Source organism: Macaca mulatta, chromosome 13 (genome assembly GCF_049350105.2).
Source record: "Macaca mulatta isolate MMU2019108-1 chromosome 13, T2T-MMU8v2.0, whole genome shotgun sequence".
Classification (NCBI taxonomy): Eukaryota; Metazoa; Chordata; class Mammalia; order Primates; family Cercopithecidae; genus Macaca; species Macaca mulatta.
In genome coordinates, this window is record NC_133418.1 from 50,486,963 (window position 1) to 50,508,554 (window position 21,592).

Below are 21,592 nucleotides of genomic sequence, written 5' to 3' on the forward strand. Positions count from 1 at the left end.
AACAGCTCAACACAACTGAGAAGGACAGTTCAAAATTAACTGATTCAGGGAGTCACAGTGTTATCTGGACTCTGTTTCTCTACTTTTCTTGAATGCTTCTCTCCATGTGACAGGCAAAATAGTAACTTCCAAGCTTATCAGCTTAGCAGTGCCAGAATGAGCAGAGTTTTTGGATGAATCAAGCAGAAATGTCCTGGGAAGAATTCTGATTGGCCCAGTTAAGGACATGGGATCATTCCGGAACCGATCTCTGTGGCTGGAATGGGGTGTGTTTGACCAGGCTGGGTCACATGGTCTTTCCTGTGGAGGCTTGGAGAGACATGGAGTCACCCACTAAGACATTTGAAGATGGTTTTCTATAGGAAAAGAAATCTGTTACTCACCTTCTCTGTACTCTTCACACCATACTGGAGTAGGAAGATATCAGCTTTTTAAAAATCACCAACTGACCCAATTTAATAAAAAATATAAATGGGGAGTTACTTTCTTAAAATAGAGGTTTTAAATGTGGTCCTTGGATCAGCATCAGCAGCAGCAACTGGGAACTTGTTGGAAATGTACATTTCCAGGCCCCAACCTAGAGCTATGGAATCAGGCACTCTGGGGATGAGACCCAGCAATCTATTTTAACAAGCTTTCTGGAGCTGCTCACATGTGTAATCCCAGCTACTTTGGAGATTGAGATGGAAGGATTGCTTGAGCCTAGAGGTTGGTGGCTGCAGTAAGCTGTGATTGCGCCATTGAACTCCAGGCTGGGTGACAAAGCGAGACCCCAACTCTAAGAAAACAAACAGAAAGCAGCCTTCTAGGTATTACGATGCACGCCCAAGTTTGAGAACCACTGCCTTAAAGGGTTCTTTGTTGTGTAATTCTGCTAAGTATTTTAAACATGATTCACTTTGAATAAATAGATTTAACCATTAATTTTCAAGTATACGATTATCACATAAAGTAGGAACACATGGCATATTAAATTATTTACTTTAAAATGTTTAAAATAAAAAAGCTATAATTTAAAAATAAATTAACACATGTAAGAGCTTTCCATAAAAAGCAATGGAACTCCATTCCAGCTTCCTCCATATGTCACAGTTCCACTTCCCAAAGATAACCACTAGGAATTCTTTTAGCTTTTTTTGTTGGCTGCCTTTTAATAATAATGATAGTAGTAATTATTCCTGCTATTTATTGAAGTTAGATATTAGCCACTTACAAGTGAATATTTAACTTACAACCACAGACATCTATTTTTTATCCTCCCAGTGTAGAATATCATCACAATTTTTAATTCATTCAAAAAGCAGTGTTTATACTCATGATTACATGCCATGATCACATTTTATTCCTTGCAGAGTTTTAATTTTTCCCTGGTATTTCTAATTGCTACCTTTTTTCTTTGCATTTTCTGTCACTTTCTTGAGTTGTTCCAAAATCTCCAAGAGTGTATCAAATCTTTCACATTTCATTTTTTCCCCTGGGCGGCTCCTTCCGAAGCCTCATTTTCTAGTTCTTTTGAGGACTGATTGATTTTTGAGGACACGGCTGTCATCTGGGGACTGCTCTTCATTATTCTGATTCCATCCACTCTCTCCTGCATATCATTGTCTTCCCCTTCTTGATTAATGATGGGTAACTTTTTTAAAGAACTTCCTAGGAAGTTATGAAAGAGAAGTAAAATAATTTTTTACGTGTCTGAAAATGTCTTTTACCCTTACTCTGAACTGGCAGTTTGACTGGGTGGAGAATGTTAGGTTGGAAATCATTCTCCCTTGGATTTGGGGTGGTTTTGCTCTATCATTCTCTTCTGTCTCTTTTTTTTTTTTTTTTTTTTTTTGAGACAAAGTCTCACTCTGTCACCCAGGTGGAGTGCAGTGGCACAATCTCAGCTCACTGCAACCTCCACCTCCTGGGTTCAAACAATTCTCGTGTCTCAGCCTCCTAATTAGCTGGGATCACAGGCATGTGCCACCACACCCAGCTAAGTTTTGTATTTTTAATAGAGACGGGGTTTCACCATGTTGGCCAGGCTGGTCTTGAACTCCTGACCTCAGGTGATCCACCCGCCTCAGCCTCCCAAAGTGCTGGGATTACAGGCGTGAGACACCGCACCCTGCCCATTATCTTCTCTTATTCAACTTGCTGAGGAGGAGTCTTCTGCTTTTCTATTCATTGACAGGTGACCTGTTTCTGATTGTTTCACTCTACAAGTTTTTAGGATCTTTCTTTTCTTCATAGTCACTGTTCTAAAATTTCATAATGATCTAGCAAAGTGTGGGGAGTTTTTTTCCCAGTCATTTTTTGTGCAGAGTCCTCAGTTGACCCATTTTGCGTGAGACTATTATCTCATAGTGTTGGGGAGACCTCTTAGTTATTTTAAAAAGTACTTAAAAAAATTTAATAATAAAATACCTCAAATGTGTACAATATGACAGATATTGATATATTACTGTCCAGAATTAACAGATGTTAACATTTTATCATATTTGTTTCATACCTACATGTATATGTATAATCTATCCAAAATACCAAAGATCATCAAGCATCATTAACTTTATCCCTCCCCAGAAGTAACCTGAAGTTGGTGTGTATCATTCCTCTGCATAATTTTATGATTTTATTACTTATAAATGTAACTATAATCAGTATTGGTAGTGTTTTGTTTGTTTGAAAGTTTTATATAAATAATATCATTTTGTTTTACAACTTTGTTTTTCTCAATATGTTTTTGAGATTTAGACATGTTAATACATAAAAATCTAGTTCATTCATTTGAACTGTCCATAGTTATCCATTATGTGTCAGTTAGGAAGGCCTCAGCTAAAAGTAACATAAAACTTAGCTAGCAGTTTAAATATAGAGATTTTTTTTTTTTTCAGGTAACAGGAAATCCAGGGATAAGCACTCCAGAGCTCAGTGATATTCTCAGGAACCCAGATTTGTCTTATCCTTCTGCTTTGTCCTTAGCCTGTGCCTTTGATCTTCATACCTGTCACCTCATTGTTGCAAGATGGCTGCTTTATCTCAAAGTCTCAAGGTCCGTGCAAGAAAGGAGGAGGGTAAAGGACAAACTATGCATTCCAACTGTGTCACTTTCAATCAGGAAAATAAAAGCTTTCCTGGAAGTCTTACCCAAGGTACTTCTACCTAAATCTCATCGGCTAGAATAGTGTCACATGACTACTCCTAAAGTCAGTGACTGGCTAAGGGCAACCAGATTACCATTAATGGTTTATATAGATCCCAACTCATGCCTGAGCCTAGGGAAGGTGACTGCTGGCAATCAAGGGCCCTGTGTCTCTACCTGAACAAAATGGAGTTTTGTAAATAGGCAAGAAGAAGAGGGAATGGATGTTGGGCAGTGTAGCAGACATGCTAGATAACTACCCAATGCCCATTCTCCCTTTTTCCCTTACTGACAGACTCAATTTTATTTTTTTCCAGTAAAAACTTACTTTCCTAGAGTCCTTTGTCATATGACCCAGGTATGGTTTTCAGTAACCACATCTAGGTCACCTTTGTCAACAAGTAATTTTTAGTGGAAGTATATCCCAAATATTGTACCAAACATACACTCAAAGTTATTTGTTGTTATCTGAAATTCAAATGTAACTGAGCAAACTAGTTTTATTTGCTAAACTTGGCAACTCTATCCAGCAAGGAAGAAAAAGGAAAAGTGAAGGGGCTTTCTTCTGAAAATGCTTTATCTAGGAAGGGACTCCTTCCTCAAGTTCTTTCTCCTGCAGCTCTTCAGCCAGAGAGAGCTGAAGAGCATCTGAGGGAAGTGATTCTTTTTAGTTGGCCATAGTGCTACTGTGGCTGGAGCAGAAGTCAGAAAGTCAGAGCAGCAAGGGCAATGGGCATCAGGGAAGTAGCTAGCAGCATTCTCCACAGGTGTTTTATACTCTCCAAATAGTTACATCCAGTGGTGATGTTCAAAATATTTAACAACCAACATGGTACTGATGTTGACCAACCAAAATGAATACCTGATCACTAAAAATGGACACCAACCATAAACAGCAGCCATACCAATGCATGTCGGTGGAATATCAACCCTGTTTCTATTGCTATTTTCAGGGAAATTAACACTCACTTGATTTATTATGACTGTGTAAATATTGCCCACAGTTGAGTATAGTGTACCATGATTACTTTTCCTTTCTGTGACTATTCTTGACAAGCTTTTTGTATCCTCTCGTAATAGTCAAACACATCAAGACCATTTTTCAGAACCAAGTTTTTTCCTGAGGACATCCTGTCCAGTGCCTGCTCTAAAATGTGCCTGTTGCTCTCTGGACTGTTGCAGGGTTCTTCTCCGGCGACTTTTCTTTGCCCATCTTTTGTGGTGAATCCCGTTTTCCAGACTTAATTTCTTTCTTAGTGCAAGTCCTTCATCTTGTTAGAGTTCCTCCTTCAATCACTTCCTGAAATAAAGGTGCATCGAAGGTAAATTTTTGAGATAGTTTATGTCTGAAAATGCCCCTATTCTACTCTCCCACTTGATTGATAGCTTGATTGGGACTGGAATTCTAGGTTAGAAATAATTTTGTCTCACTTTTGGAAGCATGATTTCATTGTCTTGTAGCTTCTACTATAGTGATTGAGAAATCTGATGTCAATTCTTGTTTCAGATTCTTGGTAGGTGACTTATTTTTTTCTGGAAGCTTTTAAGATCTTTTTATCCATGATGTCCTAATGCTTCATAAACATGTGACTTGGAGTGGATTTTTTTTAAAATTATTTTTTCTGAGCTGAATGAAAGTTCTTTCAATCAGAAAATTCAAATCCTTCAGTTCTGGAAAATATTCTCATGTTATTTCATTGATAATTTTCTCTCCACTATTTTTTTATCTCTGTTTTGGGAATTCCTATTACTTTGATGTTTGGGCCTCCTGGATTGATTCTCTGGTTTTCTTGTTTTATCATAGTATTTGTTTAATCTCTTTTATTTGTGTTCTATTATCTGATATACTCCTTCAAATTTATGTTCCAAGTCTTTTATTGAAAATTTTCTTCTAAGATATTTTTAATTCTGCTTTTCTTGTTGTCATGAATACAATGTCTTTTCTTGTCTCTGTTGTGATTTCCTCTAATTTGGTCTTGAGAGCTATCCCTGCAGAGTAGCCAGAAACCAAGATAGCCACTTTCTAGGAGAGCTCTAACCAGGAGGAAAATAAGGTTTAGGTGGTCAGGTGAGACACAATGAAACCAAAATGCATAAAACAGAAAAAATTTATTACTTACAGATCTTGGAGAGGTTAGGGGTAGCTGGTGGGAAGTCAAGAGGCAGTAGGATGTTCAATCAGTGAATGGGGGGGAGAGAGAGAGAGAGAGAGAGCGAGAATCACATGGGAGGGGAAGTTTTAACTAGGCCAAAGGAGTACAACTAATTGGGTTTCAAACAACTTATGTCAGGCCAAAAACTGGATGCCAAGGAAGGAACTATATTAAACAAACCTATAACAATCTCCTTGAAGATATTAACTATCTTTGTTTTTGTCTTTGTTTTGTAATCTTTGCATGGGGGTCATGCTAATCTTTTATTATCCCAATTTTAGTATATGTGCTACTAAAGTGAGCACCAGTTACATAGTTTTTAAAATAACTTAAACATTTTAAAATATATATTTAGGGAGTAAAAGTGCAGGTTTCTTACATGCATACCATTGTGGTGAAGTTTGAGTTTAGGGTACTCATCACCCGAACAGTGAACAGTGTACCCAATAGGTCACTTTTCAACCCTCACCCCCTCCTACCCTCCTATCTTTTGGAGTCTCCAGTGTCTGGTATTTCACTCTACATGTCCGTGTGTACCAATTGTTAGCTCCCACTTTTAAGTGAGAACACACAGGATTTGTCTTTCTGTTTCTGAGTTATTTCACTGAGGGTAATGGCCTCCAGTTTCATCCATGTTGCTGCGAAAGACATGATTTCATTTTCTATGGCTGAGTAGCATTCCATTATAAATATACACACACATATATATATATATATATATATATATATATATATATATATATAACATTTTCTTTATCCAATCCTACATTGATTACACTTAAGTTGATTCCATATCTTTGCTATTGTGAATAGTGCTGCAATAAACATACAAGTGCTGGTATCTTTTTTAATATAATGATTCTTTTCCTTTGGGCATATACCAGTAGTGGGATTGCTGGATCAAATGGTAGTTTTATTTTTAGTTCTTTGAGAATCCTCCATACTGTTTTTCATAAAGGTTGTACTAATTTACATTCCCACCAACAGTGCATGTTTTCTCTGCAGCCTGGCCAACATGTGTTATTTTTAGACTTTGTGTGTGTGTGTGTGTGTGTAAGACAGAGTCTCACTCTGTTGCCCAGGCTGGAGCGCAGTGGCACAATCTCAGTCTGCAACCTCTGCCTCCCGGGTTCAAGCGATTCTCGTGCCTCAGCCTCCTATCTGGGATTACAGGCACGCACCACCACACCTGGCTAATTTTTGTATTTTTAGTAGAGACGGGGTTTTACTGTGTTAGCCAGGCTGATCTTGAACTCCTGACCTCAGGCCATCCCCCCACCTCGGCCTCCCAAACTGCTGGGATTACAGGCATAAGCCACCTTGCCAGGCCTAGACTTTTTAATAATAGCCATTCTGGCTGGTGTAAGATGATATCCCTTTGTGGTTTTAATTTGCATTTCTCTGATGATTGGTGATATTGAGCATTTTTTATGTTTGTTGGCCATTTCTATGTTTTCTTTTGCCAAATATCTGTTCATGTCCTTTGCCCACTTTTTAATGGGGTTGTTTTTTCTTTTTGAGTTGTTTGAGTTCCTCGCAGATTCTAGATATTAGCTCTTTGTCACATGCACAGTGTGTAATATTTTTTTTTCATGCTGTAGGTTGTCTGTTTACTTTGTTCATTGTTTATTTTGCTATGTAGAAGCTTTTTAGTTTAATTAAGTACCATTTGTCTATTTTTGCTTTTGTGGCATTTGCTACTACATAGTTTTAATGGTTTCTTTGGCTGCCTACATTGCTCCTGTTTCCTTGGACTTTTTCTTTTCTTGTTTGTTTTGGTATCTGTCATTCTGGTGATTCTTGGCTGGCTGTTCATGTTTTGAAGTGGAACTGCTAAACAGCTGCCAAGTGGCCAGGCTGGACTTGTTGAATGATAGACTTACAGTGGGCAATTGGATGCAGCCCTTGCCATTTTGCCAGAGGTCCCCAAAATGTTGGAATCTGAAAGTTCTCCAATGTCCTGCCTGGAGGGCCTAACCTTCATTAGGGTTCTAGGAGTCCAACAGGCAAAGGGCTGAGGGGCTAACTGCATTTACTTAACTCCTTTTTGTTTCCCCAGTGAAATTAACTCCTTTTTGCCCTCAGCTATCCAGGGATCTTCTGTCCTAGGCTTTAGTCTCCTACAGGGCACCTCCATATTCTGAGTAGAAGGGGCATTATAGGAGACTAGAGCCTAGAAGAGAGACCTGAGGATTTAATCAGAACTCCTTATGAAGATTTCCCACCATCTCCCCTGTGTTCAGCCCACTCTGCATCATGGTCTTCAGATGTCCCTATTGCCTCTGATGTCCTATTTCTATCTTTGAGAAACATTTTGTATATGTAGAAGCTATCTAATCCTTGAAGGTTCAGATAAAACATTTTAAAAAACTATCTGTTCCTGGTGTTTATTTTTCTTTGCATTATAGAAAAATTTTCAAACACAACAAAAGTAAAATAAATGATGATGACCCTATTAACTTAAAAATCACATAATCTATGCATTTAGAGAGAAGTATTTCTTGTAAAGGGTTACAGGCTGCAAGGTGGCCATGTTACAGGCTGGGAACCACAGCCTTAGGGTTAGATCAGAGATGGGCACTTCAAAGGAAGAGGGGTAATGACTGGGTTGGCCAAACATGCATATTCAATAGATTACAGGAGGATCTATGAATATTCATGAAGGTGGTCCTGATACATGTGTATTGAACAAACATGCATATTACACATGCCCATATTCACCTTGGGATGGGGCTGTTACATTTAAATGTATTACATTAGGCATTATACATTAGAATATCTTTGTAGGAGTTCAAGTGCACAGCCTCTGTAAACTGACCAGAACCAGTCCATGGTTCGTGATCTTATCAGGAGAAAGTTACTGAAGTCAGTCTTTTGTCCAATCAAAGCTATAGTTATGGCTTATGGAGCAGGGGGTTGGTTAGTCAGCGTCTGCTGGTAGATGTGCTGCGAATTGTTCTAATATTGCTTGTCTCAAGGCCAGTGCTTGTTTAGCTGCTAGAGGAAAAGAAAAACCTTGTGGCAGTTAGGACACAGCTATTCTTCAAGTGTAGGTGTGCATGACTTAACCCTTGCCTGGCCTGGCTTTAGGTCTTGTTTATAGTTTGGTACCTTATTGCCACAAAGGATCTGTTCTGTTAGTCTTATTCTCAATTTTAACATAAATGCTGATCAGTTATGTCTACACTGCAAAAAGGAGAGAATATAACAAGGTGTGTCTGACCTCCTATCCTGTCTTGGCCAGGATTTCGGTTTTTAATATATGCCTGGGATCCCCTTGGCCAAGAGGGAGTCCATTCAGTTGGTGGGGAGGCTTAGGATTTTATTTTTAGTTTACAACTCTTTTTTTTTTTCAAATCTTTTGTAGCATAACTTCAATAATTATCAATATATGACTGATTGTGGTGCCTTTCCTACAATCATTTCAATTGTTATTGGTTAATTTAGGTTTTCTAATTTTTTTAAAGTCAATTTTGATACTTCTATTACTTTTGTAGTGAAGTATCCATTTATTAGCCTTGTGGCTAAGGGTTCTAGTTCCAGAAACAGATTGTCTGGTTTTGTTTTTCCATGTGGGTAGTCATTTAAGCTCTCTGTGTCTGGGTTTCCTCATTTGTAAAATGGGAATAATAATGTTATTTATTTCATAGGATTGTTGAGAAGATTCAATTAAATCACATATGCAAAGCACTTAAAATAGTATCTGGCACATAGCAATGTAATTGTTATTGTTTAAGTTTTATTGTTATTATTTAAGTTTTTAAATTAATTGGCATGAATTTTTTAATGGAATTATAATTTTTAAATTCCCAACTATATTTTAAGTTATGTCCCTTTTTCATTCCTAGTGTTGTTTACTTAAAATTCTTCTTTTCTTCTGATTGATCTTACATAGAATGCCTTTGTTTTTTCTTTTTTTTCTTTTTCATAGAGACAGAGTCTCACTCTGTCACCCAGGCTGTAATGTAGTGGCACAATCATATATGGCTCACTGCAGCCTCAAACTTCTGGACTCATATGATCCTCCCGCCTCAGCCTCCCAAGTAGCTTAGGACTACAGCACACCATCACACCTGGTGCATATTTATATATACACACACATATATATATTTATAAAATATGTATCTAATATATATATACACATATATCTAACAAGATATATATATGTGTGTGTATTATAGAGATGAAGTCTCATTATGTTGCTCAGGCTGGTCATGAACTCCTGGCCTCAAGCAATCCTTCTGCCTTGGCCTCCCAAAGTGGAGGGATTACAGGTGTGAGCCACCACACCTGGCTCGACTGCCTATCTTAATAATCTTTTTTTTTTTTTTTTTTTTGAGATGCAGTCTCGCTCTGTCGCCCAGGCTGGAGTGCAGTGGCGCGATCTGGGCTCACTGCAAGCTCCGCCTCCTGGGTTCACGCCAATCTCCTGCCTCAGCCTCCCGAGTAGCTGGGACTACAGGCGCCCGCCACCTTGCCCGGCTAGTTTTTTGTATTCTTTTTAGTAGAGACGGGGTTTCACCATGTTAGCCAGGATGGTCTCGATCTCCTGACCTCGTGATCCGCCCGTCTCGGCCTCCCAAAGTGCTGGGATTACAGGCTTGAGCCACCGCGCCCAGCCGCTATCTTAATAATCTTTTAAAGTAATTGCCTTCTTTCCTTGTTCCCTCTAAGTATGCTGCATCCCACAAGTTTCAATATGTTGTATTTATAAATGTTGAGTTCAAATATTTAATAATTTCTATTGTGGTTTCCTGTTAAACCCATGATTAGAAATTACTATATATACAAGTATATTTATATAAAATAATTTTGAATGATGGTTTTAATAGGAAACCACAATATAAATTTGGCTTATTATATATAAACTATAGAAGCATAATAAAGTTACTTTTCTGAGGCTTTTCTGTGACCTAGTATATGTACTTTCTTTGTAAATGGTGTCATTTGTACTTGAAAAGGAAGTGTGTTCTCTGTTTGAAATTATTCTTCAATTTGTTTATATGTCCTTTTTTTTTTTCTTTTTTAAGACAGAGTCTTGCTCTGTTGCCCAGGCTGGTGTATAGTGGTGCAATCTCAGCTCATTGCAAAGTCCACCTCCCGGGTTCAAGAGATTCTCTTGCCTCAGCCTCCCTAGCAACTGGGATTATAGGCGCATGCCACCACACCTGGCTAATTTTTGTATTTTTAGTAGAGATGGAGTTTCAGTATGTTGGCCAGGCTGGTCTTGAGCTCCTGACCTCAGGTGATCCACCCGCCTCAGCCTCTCAAAGTGCTGGGATTACAGTTGTGAGTCACCACACCCGGCTATATGTCCTTTTTTCTTAGTTTTTTATCTGTATTAAAATCTCCCATTGTGACTATGGATTTGGCCATTTATCCTTGAAATCCTACCCTTTTTAATGTATACATTTTGAGGCTGTGTTCCTTTTACTTTATAGTCATGAAGGTGAAGGAGAAGGCTGGGGTAGGAAAGCTGGACCACACTAACCACAGGAGGAGATTTCCGGATCAGAAAGGTGAGGTCACTTTGAGGACTTTACGCAAATCTCAGGAGGCACTGAGAATTCTCTGGATGTCTTTATAACAACTCTTGCAGCTGGAGAGTCTAGGGAGCAGGTCCCTTTTCCTGACTCATCCACAGTGTCTCCTTGAGGCTGGTGGGACCAGCCTTCATGGTATCCCCCAGGTGACTGCATGGTCAGGCCGGAGACAGGAAACTGCCACTTTGCCTGTGTGGATTAGAGTATAGCTTCCCCAACACAAAATGTAACTCACCTAATTTTACAAGATCTGCAAACCATAATAAATGCCAAATATCAACATTTTATATTAATAGATTCCCAAACTGCCAGCTCAGTTAAAACCAGTGCAAGAGGATGTTGGGGTGGCAGGTATTTCTGTTGCTCCAGAATTGCTGACTTTAGAGGCCAGAAGCCTCCTACACACTACAGAGAAGAAGCCACAGGGCTTATGAAAAGGCAGTCAGACGGGTGGCTAGTGCCATCATTACCCCAGCCCCATGTGAAGGAAAATACCAACCTCACTGTCCACCTACAGGCTCTGTGAGCTGCAGAATGCGTAGAGCCACTTTGGAGCTGTCAAGCAAGAAAAATGCCCTAAAGAGTTGCTAGGAGAACTTGGCACATGTCCTGAGCCAAACTGCAAGATACTTACGGTGAGAGGAGAGGTCCTGCAGAGCCACGAAGGAGAATGTAGACTTGGGTGAGGGCAAGCCACTCTCCACAGTTCACCAGCTAAATCACCATGCTCTTTTGATTATGATAGAAGCCAAGAAAAGATGGGACAATTTAGATTCAGAACAGAAAGTAAAATATTTTTTTGACAGCCATCTCCTCTGATTTTTTTAATAAGTATACTCTTCCTGTGTATGGCCCCTTACGGTTTGCATAATCATGTTCTCATACATGATCCCATTCTATCTTTTCAGATGCCAGTTTGGTAGAGAAAGGATTTTCATTCCCACATTACAGATGAGTTCACTGAGTCCCACAGAGGCAGGATGGCCACAGATCAAGTAAAGGACAAGCCAGGGAGCACCCAGGGCAGCTGCCTCTTGGGTTGGGGTCTTTTTGATAATACCTGCTTCTTTTCATTTCCATTCCTGGCCTCAAGGGTGGAGAATAGGAACTTGTCGTTGGAAGACCCAAATATGCTAAGCCCTTAGAGTGGAACTACTTACCTCTAAGTGCTAGTGTCTACTTCTTATCTCAAACTGCAGCTTGCTTAAACAATGCAGTGTAGGGAAGGGAAGTTCCACCATGATATGGGGAGGTGAGAGGAGGAAGAAGGGAAACTAGTCATTCTGACACCCGTCCCCTAGGAAGCAAGGCCACACTTCATAATAATCTCCACTTCATTTTCTTCATCCCTGTTACATCCAGGGGAGAATGGGATCCAGAAGAGCATGCAGTGGGGTGAGCTGGGACTATATACAGATTTGGACACTGACATCCAAGTAACCTGACCCCCAGTACCTAGGAATGCACCAACCAGAGTAGACTCATACAACATCTCTCTAAAGCATATTCAACATCTCTCTAAAAGGCTTAGACATGCTTCTCCATAGTTCAGTTGAGAAACAGTATAGTGTTATTTGAAAGTGGACATAGATTAATTCTAACTGTATATTGCAAAGTCTAGGGCAACCACTATAATTTTTTAAGGGGTATAATTGATACACTCAGAGATGAGAGAAAACAGAATCATATAAAGTGCTCAATTAAAACCACAGGAGGAGCTGGGCATAGTGGCATGTGCCTGTAGTCCCAGCTACCCAGGAGACAGAGGCAGGAGAATTGCTTGAGGCTAAGAGTTTGAGGCCAGCCTGGGCAACATAGCAAGACCCTCTTTCTTAAAAAAAAAAAAAAAAAAGGACAAGTGTTGGCCGGGCGCAGTGGCTCAAGCCTGTAATCCCAGCACTTTGGGAGGTCAAGACGGGCGGATCACGAGGTCAGGAGATGGAGACCATCCTGGCTAACACGGTGAAACCCCGTCTCTACTAAAAAATACAAAAAACTAGCCGGGCAAGGTGGCGGGCGCCTGTCGTCCCGGCTACTCGGGAGGCTGAGGCAGGAGAATGGCGTAAACCCGGGAGGCGGAGCTTGCAGTGAGCTGAGATCCGGCCACTGCACTCCAGCCTGGGCGACAGAGCAAGACTCCGTCTTAAAAAAAAAAAAAAAAAAAAAAAGGACAAGTGCCACAAACACAAAATAGTTGTAAACATGGTAGATATTAATTCACTGATATCAATACTCACTTTATTTATTTATTTATTTAGAGACGAAGTCTTGCTCTGTCGCTCAGGCTAGAGTGCAATGGTGCATCTCAGCTCACTGCAACCTCTGCCTTCCGAGTTCAAGCAATTCTCGTGCCTCAGCCTCCCAAGTAGCTGGGACTGCAGGTTCACACCACTACGCTGGTTTATTTTTTATATTTTTAGTAGAGATGGGGTTTCGCCATGTTGGCCAAGCTGGTCTTGAACTCCTGGCCTCAAGTGATCCATTCACCTCGGCCTCCCAAAGTGCTGAGATTACAGGCGTGAGCCACTGCGCCTGGTCAATGATTACTTTAAATATGAATGGTCTAAACATATCAATTAAAAGACAGAGGATGTTAGAAAGGCTCAAAAAACAAGACCCAACTATGTGACAAGAAACCTACATTAAATATAAAGACACAGGCCAGGTGCGATGGTTCACACCTGTAATCCCAGTACTTTGGGAGGCTGAGGTGGGAAGACCACTTGAGGTTAGGAGTTCGAGACCAACCTGGCCAACATGGTAAAACTCTGTCTCTACTAAAAATACATAAATTAGCCGGGCATGGTGGCACAAACCTGTAATCCCAGCTACTCGGAAGGCTGAGGCAGGAAATCACTTGAATCCTGCAGGTGGAAGCTGCACAGAGCAAGACTCCATCTCAAAAAAAATGCAAATACACACACACACACATATATATATATATACACATAGATAGATAGATAGATAGATACAGATGAATTAGAAGTAAAGGGAGGGAGAAAGATATACCATGATAATACTAATCAAAAGAAAGCAAGAATAGGTATCTTAATTTCAGACAAAGAAGAATTCAGAGCAAAGAACATCTCTTTAACAGGGATAAGGGAGGGCATTGCATCATGATAAAAGGGTCAGTTCTTCAGGAAAACGTAATAGTCCTTAACATGTATACACCTAACAGCAGAGCATCAAAATACATGAGGCAAAAAAATGACAAAACTGAAGAACAGACAAATCAGCTATTACAGTTGTAGACTTCAACACCCATCTACCAGTAATTAACAGATCGTGCAGGCGGAAAATCAGTAATGATACGGTTGAGAGGAACAGCATGTTAATCACCTGGATTTAATTGACATTTGTGTAATGCTTCGGCCAACAACAGCAGAATACACATTCTTCTCAAGCTCATGTGGAATATCCACCAAGACAGACCACATTCTGGGACATAAAACACACCTGAACAAATTTAAAGGAACAGAAGTCATGCAGAGTATGCTGTAACACCACATTGGAATTAAACTAAAAATCAATAACAGAAAGATTACTGGAAAATCCCAACAGATTTAGAGATTAAACGATATACTTCTAAATAATATATGAGTAGTCAAAGAATAAGTCTTAAGAAAATTTTGAAAATATTTTTGACTAAACAAAAATGAAAATTTAACTTATCAAAATTTGTGGGATGCAGCAAAAGCAGTGCTTAGAGGAAGATGAATAACATTAAATGCATATATTAGAAAAGAAGAAAGATCTAAAAGCAACAACCTAAGCTCCCATTTTAGGAAACAAGAGAAGGAATTGCAAAATAATCCTAAAGCAAGAAGAAAAAAGGGATAATACCAAATAGAGCAGAAATCAGTGAAATTAGAAATAGGAAACAATAGAGAAAAATCAATGAAACTGAGGCTATCTCTTAAAAAGATTAATAAAATGGATGAATCTCTAGCCAGGCTAACCAAGGAAAAAAGGGAGAAGACATACATTAATATCAGAAATGAAAGGTGATCATTATTGATTCCATGGACATTAAAAGGATAATAAAGGAATATTATGAACAACTCTGTGCCTACAAATTTGATGACTTAGGTGAAATGGACTAATTTATTGAAAGACACAAACTACTAAAACTCACACAGGAGAAATAAATAATTTGAACAGGTCTATTACTATCAGAGAGGTAATAGATAATAATTAACAACTTTACAAAAAAAAAAAAAAAAAAAAAAAACAAGAGCAACAGACCTTGATGATTTCACTAGCGAATTCTACCAAACATTTAAGGAAGAAAGGATGTCAATTGTCTACAATCTCTTCCAGAAAATAGAAGCAGAAGGAATACTTTCTCACTAATCCCATGAGGTCAGCATTATCCCAGTACAAAACCAGATAAAGACATGACAAGAAAGAAAAACTACAGATAAATATCCTTTATGAATATATATGCAAAAATCCTCCACAAAATGCTGGCAGATCAAATTCAACAATGTATAAAAATAATTATACACCATGACCCAAAAGGATTTATCCCAGGTATTTAAGGCTGGTTCAGTATTCAAAAGTCAATTAAGACAATTCATCATATCAATAGGCCAAAGAAGAAAAATCACACAATAATGTCAATCGATGCAGAAAAAGCATTTGACAAAATCCAACACCTATTCATAGTAAAAACTTGCAGTAAACTAGGAATGGAGGGAAATTTCCTCAACTTGATTTTTTAAAAATCTACAAAAAAACTATAGCTAACATCATACTTAATGATGAGAAACTCAAAACTTTCCTACTGAGATCAGGGACAAAGCAAAGAGATCCCCTTTCACCAGCCCTTTTCAATATCATACTGGAAATTCTAGCTAATGCAATAAGACAAGGAAAGGAAATAAATGTATATAGTTTGGGAAGGAAGAAATAAAACTATCTTTGTTCACAGATGATATAACTGTCTATGCAGAAAATTCCAAAGAATTTACCAAACAACTCCTGTAACTAATAAGTGACTATAACAAGGTCTCAGGATGTAGTCTTAGGGTACAGTTGCTTTTCTATATACCAGCCATTGGAATTTGAAATTTAAGACATGATACAGTAGCACCAAAAATTTTAGAAATAAATCTAACAAAATGTATACAGGATCTACATGAGAAAAACTATAAAGGTAATGAAGGAAATCAAAGATCTAAGTAAATGAAAAAATATTTCATGTTCATGCGTAGGAAAATTCAACATTGTTGTCAGTCCTCCCCAACTTGATCTATAGATGCAATATAATCCCAGTAAAAATCTTAGCAAGTTATTTTTTTTGGATGCTGACATATTGATTCTAAAGTGTATATGGTAAGGCAAAAGACCCAGAATATCCAACATAACACTGAAGAAGTACAAAGTTGAATGACCGACACTACTCAACTTCAAGACTTACTGTAAAGCTACTACAATCAAGTGTGATATTGTCAAAAGAGCAGACAAATTGATCAGTGGAACAGAATAAATAGCCCAAAAATGGACCCACACAAATATAATCAGCTGATCTTTGACAAAGACACAAAGGCAATTTAATGGAAGAAGAATAATATTTTTAGCAAATGGTGATGGAATGACTGGACATTCATATGCTTAAAAAAAAGAAAAAGAATCCAGGCCGGGTGCAATGGCTCATACCTGTAATCCCAGCACTTTGGGAGGCCAAGGCGAGAGGATTGTTTGAGCCCAGGAGTTCAAGACTAGCCTGAGCAATGTAGAGATTTTGAGACTACTAAAATTTTTTTAAAAAATAGCTGGGTGTGGTGATGCATGCTTGTGATCTCAGCTATTCTGGAGGCTGAGGTGGGAGGATTACTTGAGCACAGGAGGTCAAAGCTGCAGTAAGCCATGATCATGCCACTGCACTCCAGTCTGGATGACAGAATAAGACTCTGTCTCAAAAAAAAAAAAAAAATTCAGACATAGTCCTTACACCTTTCAAAAAATCATCTTAAAGTGGATCTTAAACCTAAATGTATAATGCAAAACTATAAAACTTCTAGAAGATAACATATGAGAAAATCTAGGTGACCTTAGGTCTGGTGATGAGTTTTTAGATACAACCTAAAAGCATACTTGATGAAAGAAAAAAATGATAAGCTGAACTCTACTAAAATTAAAAACTTGTGCTCTATGAAAGACATTTAAGAGAATGGAAAGAAAACCCACAGACTGGGACAAAATATTTGCAAAATGTATATATCTGATAAAAGGCTTGCATCTGAAAATACCAAAAGAACTTTTAAAATTCAACAATAAGGAAACAAACAACCCAATTTTAAAATGGACAAATGATATGAGCAAACACCTCATCAAAGAAGATATACAGATGGCAAATAAGCGTATAAAAAGATTCTAAATGTCATATGTCATTCAGGAATTGAAAATTAAAACAATGAGATCCACTAACACCTATTAGAATGGCTATTTTTAAAAAAACTGACAATACCAAATGCTGGTGAGGATGCAAAGCAATAGGAAATGCTCTTCCATTGCTGGTGGGAATGCAAATGGTATAACCACTTTGGAAGACTGTATGGCAGTTTCTTACAAAACTGAACATAGTCCTGTCATCTGAACCAGTAATCATGTTCCTAGGTATTTACCCAATTAAATTGAAAATTATGTTCACATAGAAGCCTACATATGAATGTTTGTAGCTACTCTATTCATTATCACCAAAACTGGAGGCCACCAAGATGTCCTTCAATAGGAGAATGAATGAACAAACTACAGTACATTCATCATTGAAGTATTATTCAGAGATAAAAAGAAATGAGGTCATTGGCAAAGCCTGAGTCCTTTCCTCTCACTTTCCTCACTGGCCAGCATGAGGTTCACCACTTGTTCCACCTTCTCCAACTACCAGTCCCTGGGCTCTGTCCAGCCACCAAGCTATGGCGCCTGGCTGGTGAGCAGTGCGGCCAGCATCTATGTAGGCGCTGGGGGCTCTGGTTCCCAGATCTTTGTGTTCTGCTGCACCAACTTCCAGGGCGATATGGGGTCTGGAGGCCTGACCATGGGGATGGCTGGGAGTCTGGCAGGAATGGGAGGCATCCTGAATGAGAAGGAGATCATGCAAAGCCTGAATGACCACCTGGCCTCCTACCTGGACAGAGTGAGGAGCCTGGAGACTGAGAACAGGAAGCTGGAGAGCAAAATCCGGGAGCACCTGGAGAAGAAGGGACCCCAGGTCAGAGACTGGAGCCATTACTTCAAGACCACTGAGGACATAAGGGCTCAGATCTTCACAAATACTTTGGACAATGCCCACATAGTTGTGCAGATCGACAGGGCCTGTCTTGCTGCTGATGACTTCAGAATCAAGTATGAGACACAGCTTGCCATGCACCAGTCTGTGGAAAGTGACATCAGTGGGCTCCACAAGGTCACTGATGACACCAATGTCACTTGGCTGCAGCTGGAGACAGAGATCGAGGCTCTCAAGGAGGAGCTGCTCTTCATGAAGAAGAACCATGAAGAGGAAGTAAAAGGCCTACAAGCCCAGATTTCCAGCTCTGGGTTGACCATGGAGGTAGATGCCCCCCAATCTCAGGACTTCGCCAAGATCATGGCAGACATCTGGGCCCAATATAGTGAGCTGGCTCGGAAGAGCTGAGAGGAGCTAGACAAGTACTGGTCTCAGCAGATGGAGAAGGGCACCACAGTGGTCACCATACAGTCTGCCAAGGTTGGAGCTGCTGAGATGATGCTCATGAAGCTGAGATGTACAGTCCAGTCCTTGGAGATTGACCTGGACTCCATGAGAAATCTGAAGGCCAGCTTGGAGAACACCCTGAGGGAGGTGGAGGCCCAGATGGAGCAGCTCAATGGGATCATGCTGCACCTGGAGTCAGAGCTGGCACAGACCTGGGCAAAGGGACAGCCCCAGGCCCAGGAGTACAAGGCCCTGCTGAATATCAAGCTCAAGCTGGAGGCTGAGATCACCCCCTACCACTGCCTGCTGGAAGATGGTGAGGACTTCAGTCTTGGTGATGCCCTGGACAGCGGCAACTCCATGCAAATCATCCAGAAGACCACTACCCACCAGATAGTGGGTGGCAAAGTGGTGTCTGAGAACAATGACACCAAAGTTCTGAGACATTAAGCCAGCAGAAGCAGGGTACCCTTTGGGGAGCAAGAGGCCAATAAAAAGTTCAGAGGTTAAAAAACAACAACAAAAGAAATGAGCTATCAAACCTTGAAAACACATGGAGGAAGCTTAAATGTATATTGCTAATTGAAAGAGCCAATATGAAAAGGCTTCATAATATATGATTCCTGTAAGAGTTAAAGAAAGGAAAGAAACATGGAAAGTGGCTCGACAGTCAAAGACAGGTTTTATTTTGGAGAATAAACCTGAGAGGGGCTTCTGGCTGATTTGGGTCAGAAGCACTCTCTTTAACAGACTAAGACTATTTATTTTAGAGTGAGAGAACTTACCACAAGCTTGGAATGTTTCTCTGTGGGGGAGAAGTTTATGGTGGGGTTGGACTGTCTCTGATGGGAGAGGCAGTTATCCTGGGGCTGACATCTCTCTGGCTGGAGGGGAGGTTGTCTCAGGGCTGGCATGTCTCTGGTCAGGGAGGGGTTTGGAATGTTTCTAGTTGGAGATGTTATTTATGGTTTATGGTCATGCTTAGCTTAGCCATTAGGCTGATGCCCTTTGGATTTACATGGTTTTTGATCAAGGTGAACTTTAGAATGGCAGTGCTTATCCAACAAGATGGCAATGCTCCTGCTCTGTCAATTCCAATTCTATGATATTTTGGAAAAGGCAAAATTGTAGAGATAGTAAGTAAAAAGGGGGTTGGAGCCAGACATGGTGGCTCATGCCTATAATCCCAGCACTTTGGGAGGCCAAGGTGGGTGGATCATGAGGTCAGGAGTTCAAGACCAGCCTAGCTAACATGACGAAACCCTGTTTCTACTAAAGATACAAAAAATATAGCCAGGCATGGTGGTGCATGCCTGTAATCCCAGCTACTTGGGAGGCTGAGGCAGGAGAATCGCTTGAACCTGGGAGGGGGAGGTTGCAGTGAGCCGAGATCACACCATTGCATTCCAGCCTGGGCGACAGGGCAAGACTCTGTCTCAAAAAAAAAGTGGGGGGGCGGGTTGGAGAGAGGAAGGGGTGAGATGAAGAGGCGAAACAAAGGATATTTAGAGTAGTGAAGCTATTCTATATGATATATAATTGTAGATGGTTGTCCTTATGCATTTGTCAAAACCCATAGAAGTATCTAGACAATAGAAGAGTAAACTTTAATGTAAACTATATAGTTAATAATAATGTATTGGTATTGGCTTATTAATTATAACAAATGCACCACACTAATGCAAGATGTTAATAAAAGGGAAAACTGTAGGGGTGGAGGTGGGGTTAGGGTGGAGGTAGGTACATTGAACTCTGTGTACTGTCTGCTCAATAATTCTGTAAATCTAAAACTGTTCTAAAAATCTATTAATTATTTTAAAAATTGTTGACTTAAGACAACACTGATGTTAAACTGGTAGCAATATCCTATCTGAGAGGTGAGGGAATTCCAGCTGCCTCTGTGTGCTTTGCCCACTACCCTGGTTTTCAATAGTAATCAGGCTTATTAGTGGGATTCTGAATTAGGGCTCTTGGTAACTTTAGTTCTTAGAAAATTTTAGTTTACAAAGCCAGCTTTGTGAAACTCTCAATAACTCACTTTTCTGATAAGTAGTCTCTGTAGTCCTTGATTGTTAGTAAAAATGGCCCTCAGTAGAAATGCATATGACTTCCCCCTAACAATCAAAGAGAGCACTTGGCATTTTGAACTACATCTGTGACCCACTAAGGGACTTTCCCCTGAACCACGTGTCATAAGTCATATCCAGTAATCACTGTTCCGGACAAGCAAGAACGGGGAATTGGGAGTTCTGCTCATTCTAACAGAATTCTAATTATAGCACTGAGGGTATTCCCTCCAGCAACTGTTGATTTGGTTCATTACTGGAGCTCTGTCAAACCCAAGCCTCAGGGCAATGACCCCATCCTGGCATTCCGTGTCTTCCGTTTTGCTTCTGCAGCCCAATCTCTTCATAACTGATGGATATTATGGGAAAATGCCAATTTTCAGTAACCCTGCCTCTCCTGTCTTTTGTGCTGTGCCCACAGAATGCCCTCCTATCCACATTGGGCTTCCAGTACCCACGTACCCTCAAAGAAAAACTGACCAGAAGGGACATCTTTCGGGTCTGCAAAAAGTCCATTGGGGCCTGCGGCCAGACCAGCCGCAGCAGGAACTGACTGGCCCAGGGAGTGGGGCAAGCAGCCGGGACAGCAGCGTGGATCTTATCAGCAGGACTCGTGAGTTCCTTGAGCGGTGCATTCTGGGGAGCCATCGTGCTGGTGTGTCCAGATGGGACCCAGCAGGGCAGGGGGGATTTTCTGGAGAATGTGGGTAATGCTCCACATGGCTCAGCCTAGCCTCTCAGGCCCCCTCTGCTCTGCTTCCATTTTTGGCCAGCCTTCCTGCTCATTGACACTTTTGGTCAGACTGAAGCCCTCTGTCTTTCTCTAGGGACTTTGAGACCTCCACTGTGATCCATTCTGTGTTGATTTCATGGTTTAATTCTCAGAATTATTTCCCTCATTTCCAAATTCCAAGGACCATACGGTCGTTGCTCTAAGAACCAATAATGGACATGCTTGTTTTGTACAAGGCATTGTGTTCAGTAAACTGAAGTTCTTGTTACATTAGCTCCACCCTCTCTCC

The 21,592-nt window shown here is 40.1% G+C and overlaps 2 protein-coding genes and 1 pseudogene across 13 annotated transcripts in view; all 3 read left to right on the forward strand.

Annotated features, from left to right (window-relative positions):
* The window catches only part of SLC4A5 (solute carrier family 4 member 5), a 144,108-nt gene that overhangs the window by 35,293 nt on the left and 87,223 nt on the right, over positions 1 to 21,592 (forward strand). For 8 of the 12 annotated variants that reach the window (XR_013402681.1, XR_013402680.1, XM_077959216.1 and 5 more), the window contains 2 exons: positions 10,719 to 10,796; positions 20,992 to 21,183. Coding sequence is in view for 8 of the 12 variants with exons in the window: in XM_077959216.1 (XP_077815342.1) it covers positions 10,719 to 10,796; positions 20,992 to 21,183 (270 nt within the window). In the remaining 4 variants the exon portion in view is untranslated. Of the gene's footprint in view, positions 1 to 2,964; positions 3,135 to 10,718; positions 10,797 to 20,991; positions 21,184 to 21,592 lie in introns of all 12 variants that reach the window. The other 4 variants (XM_077959226.1, XM_077959227.1, XM_077959217.1 and 1 more) reach the window with 3 other exon arrangements.
* The window catches only part of BOLA3 (bolA family member 3), a 190,764-nt gene continuing 174,485 nt past the window's right edge, over positions 5,314 to 21,592 (forward strand). The window contains exon 1 of the mRNA XM_077958503.1: positions 5,314 to 5,317. The gene's annotated coding sequence lies outside the window, so the exon portion shown is untranslated. The remainder of the gene's footprint in view (positions 5,318 to 21,592) is intronic.
* Positions 17,677 to 18,954, forward strand: LOC100425192 (keratin, type I cytoskeletal 18 pseudogene; annotated as a pseudogene).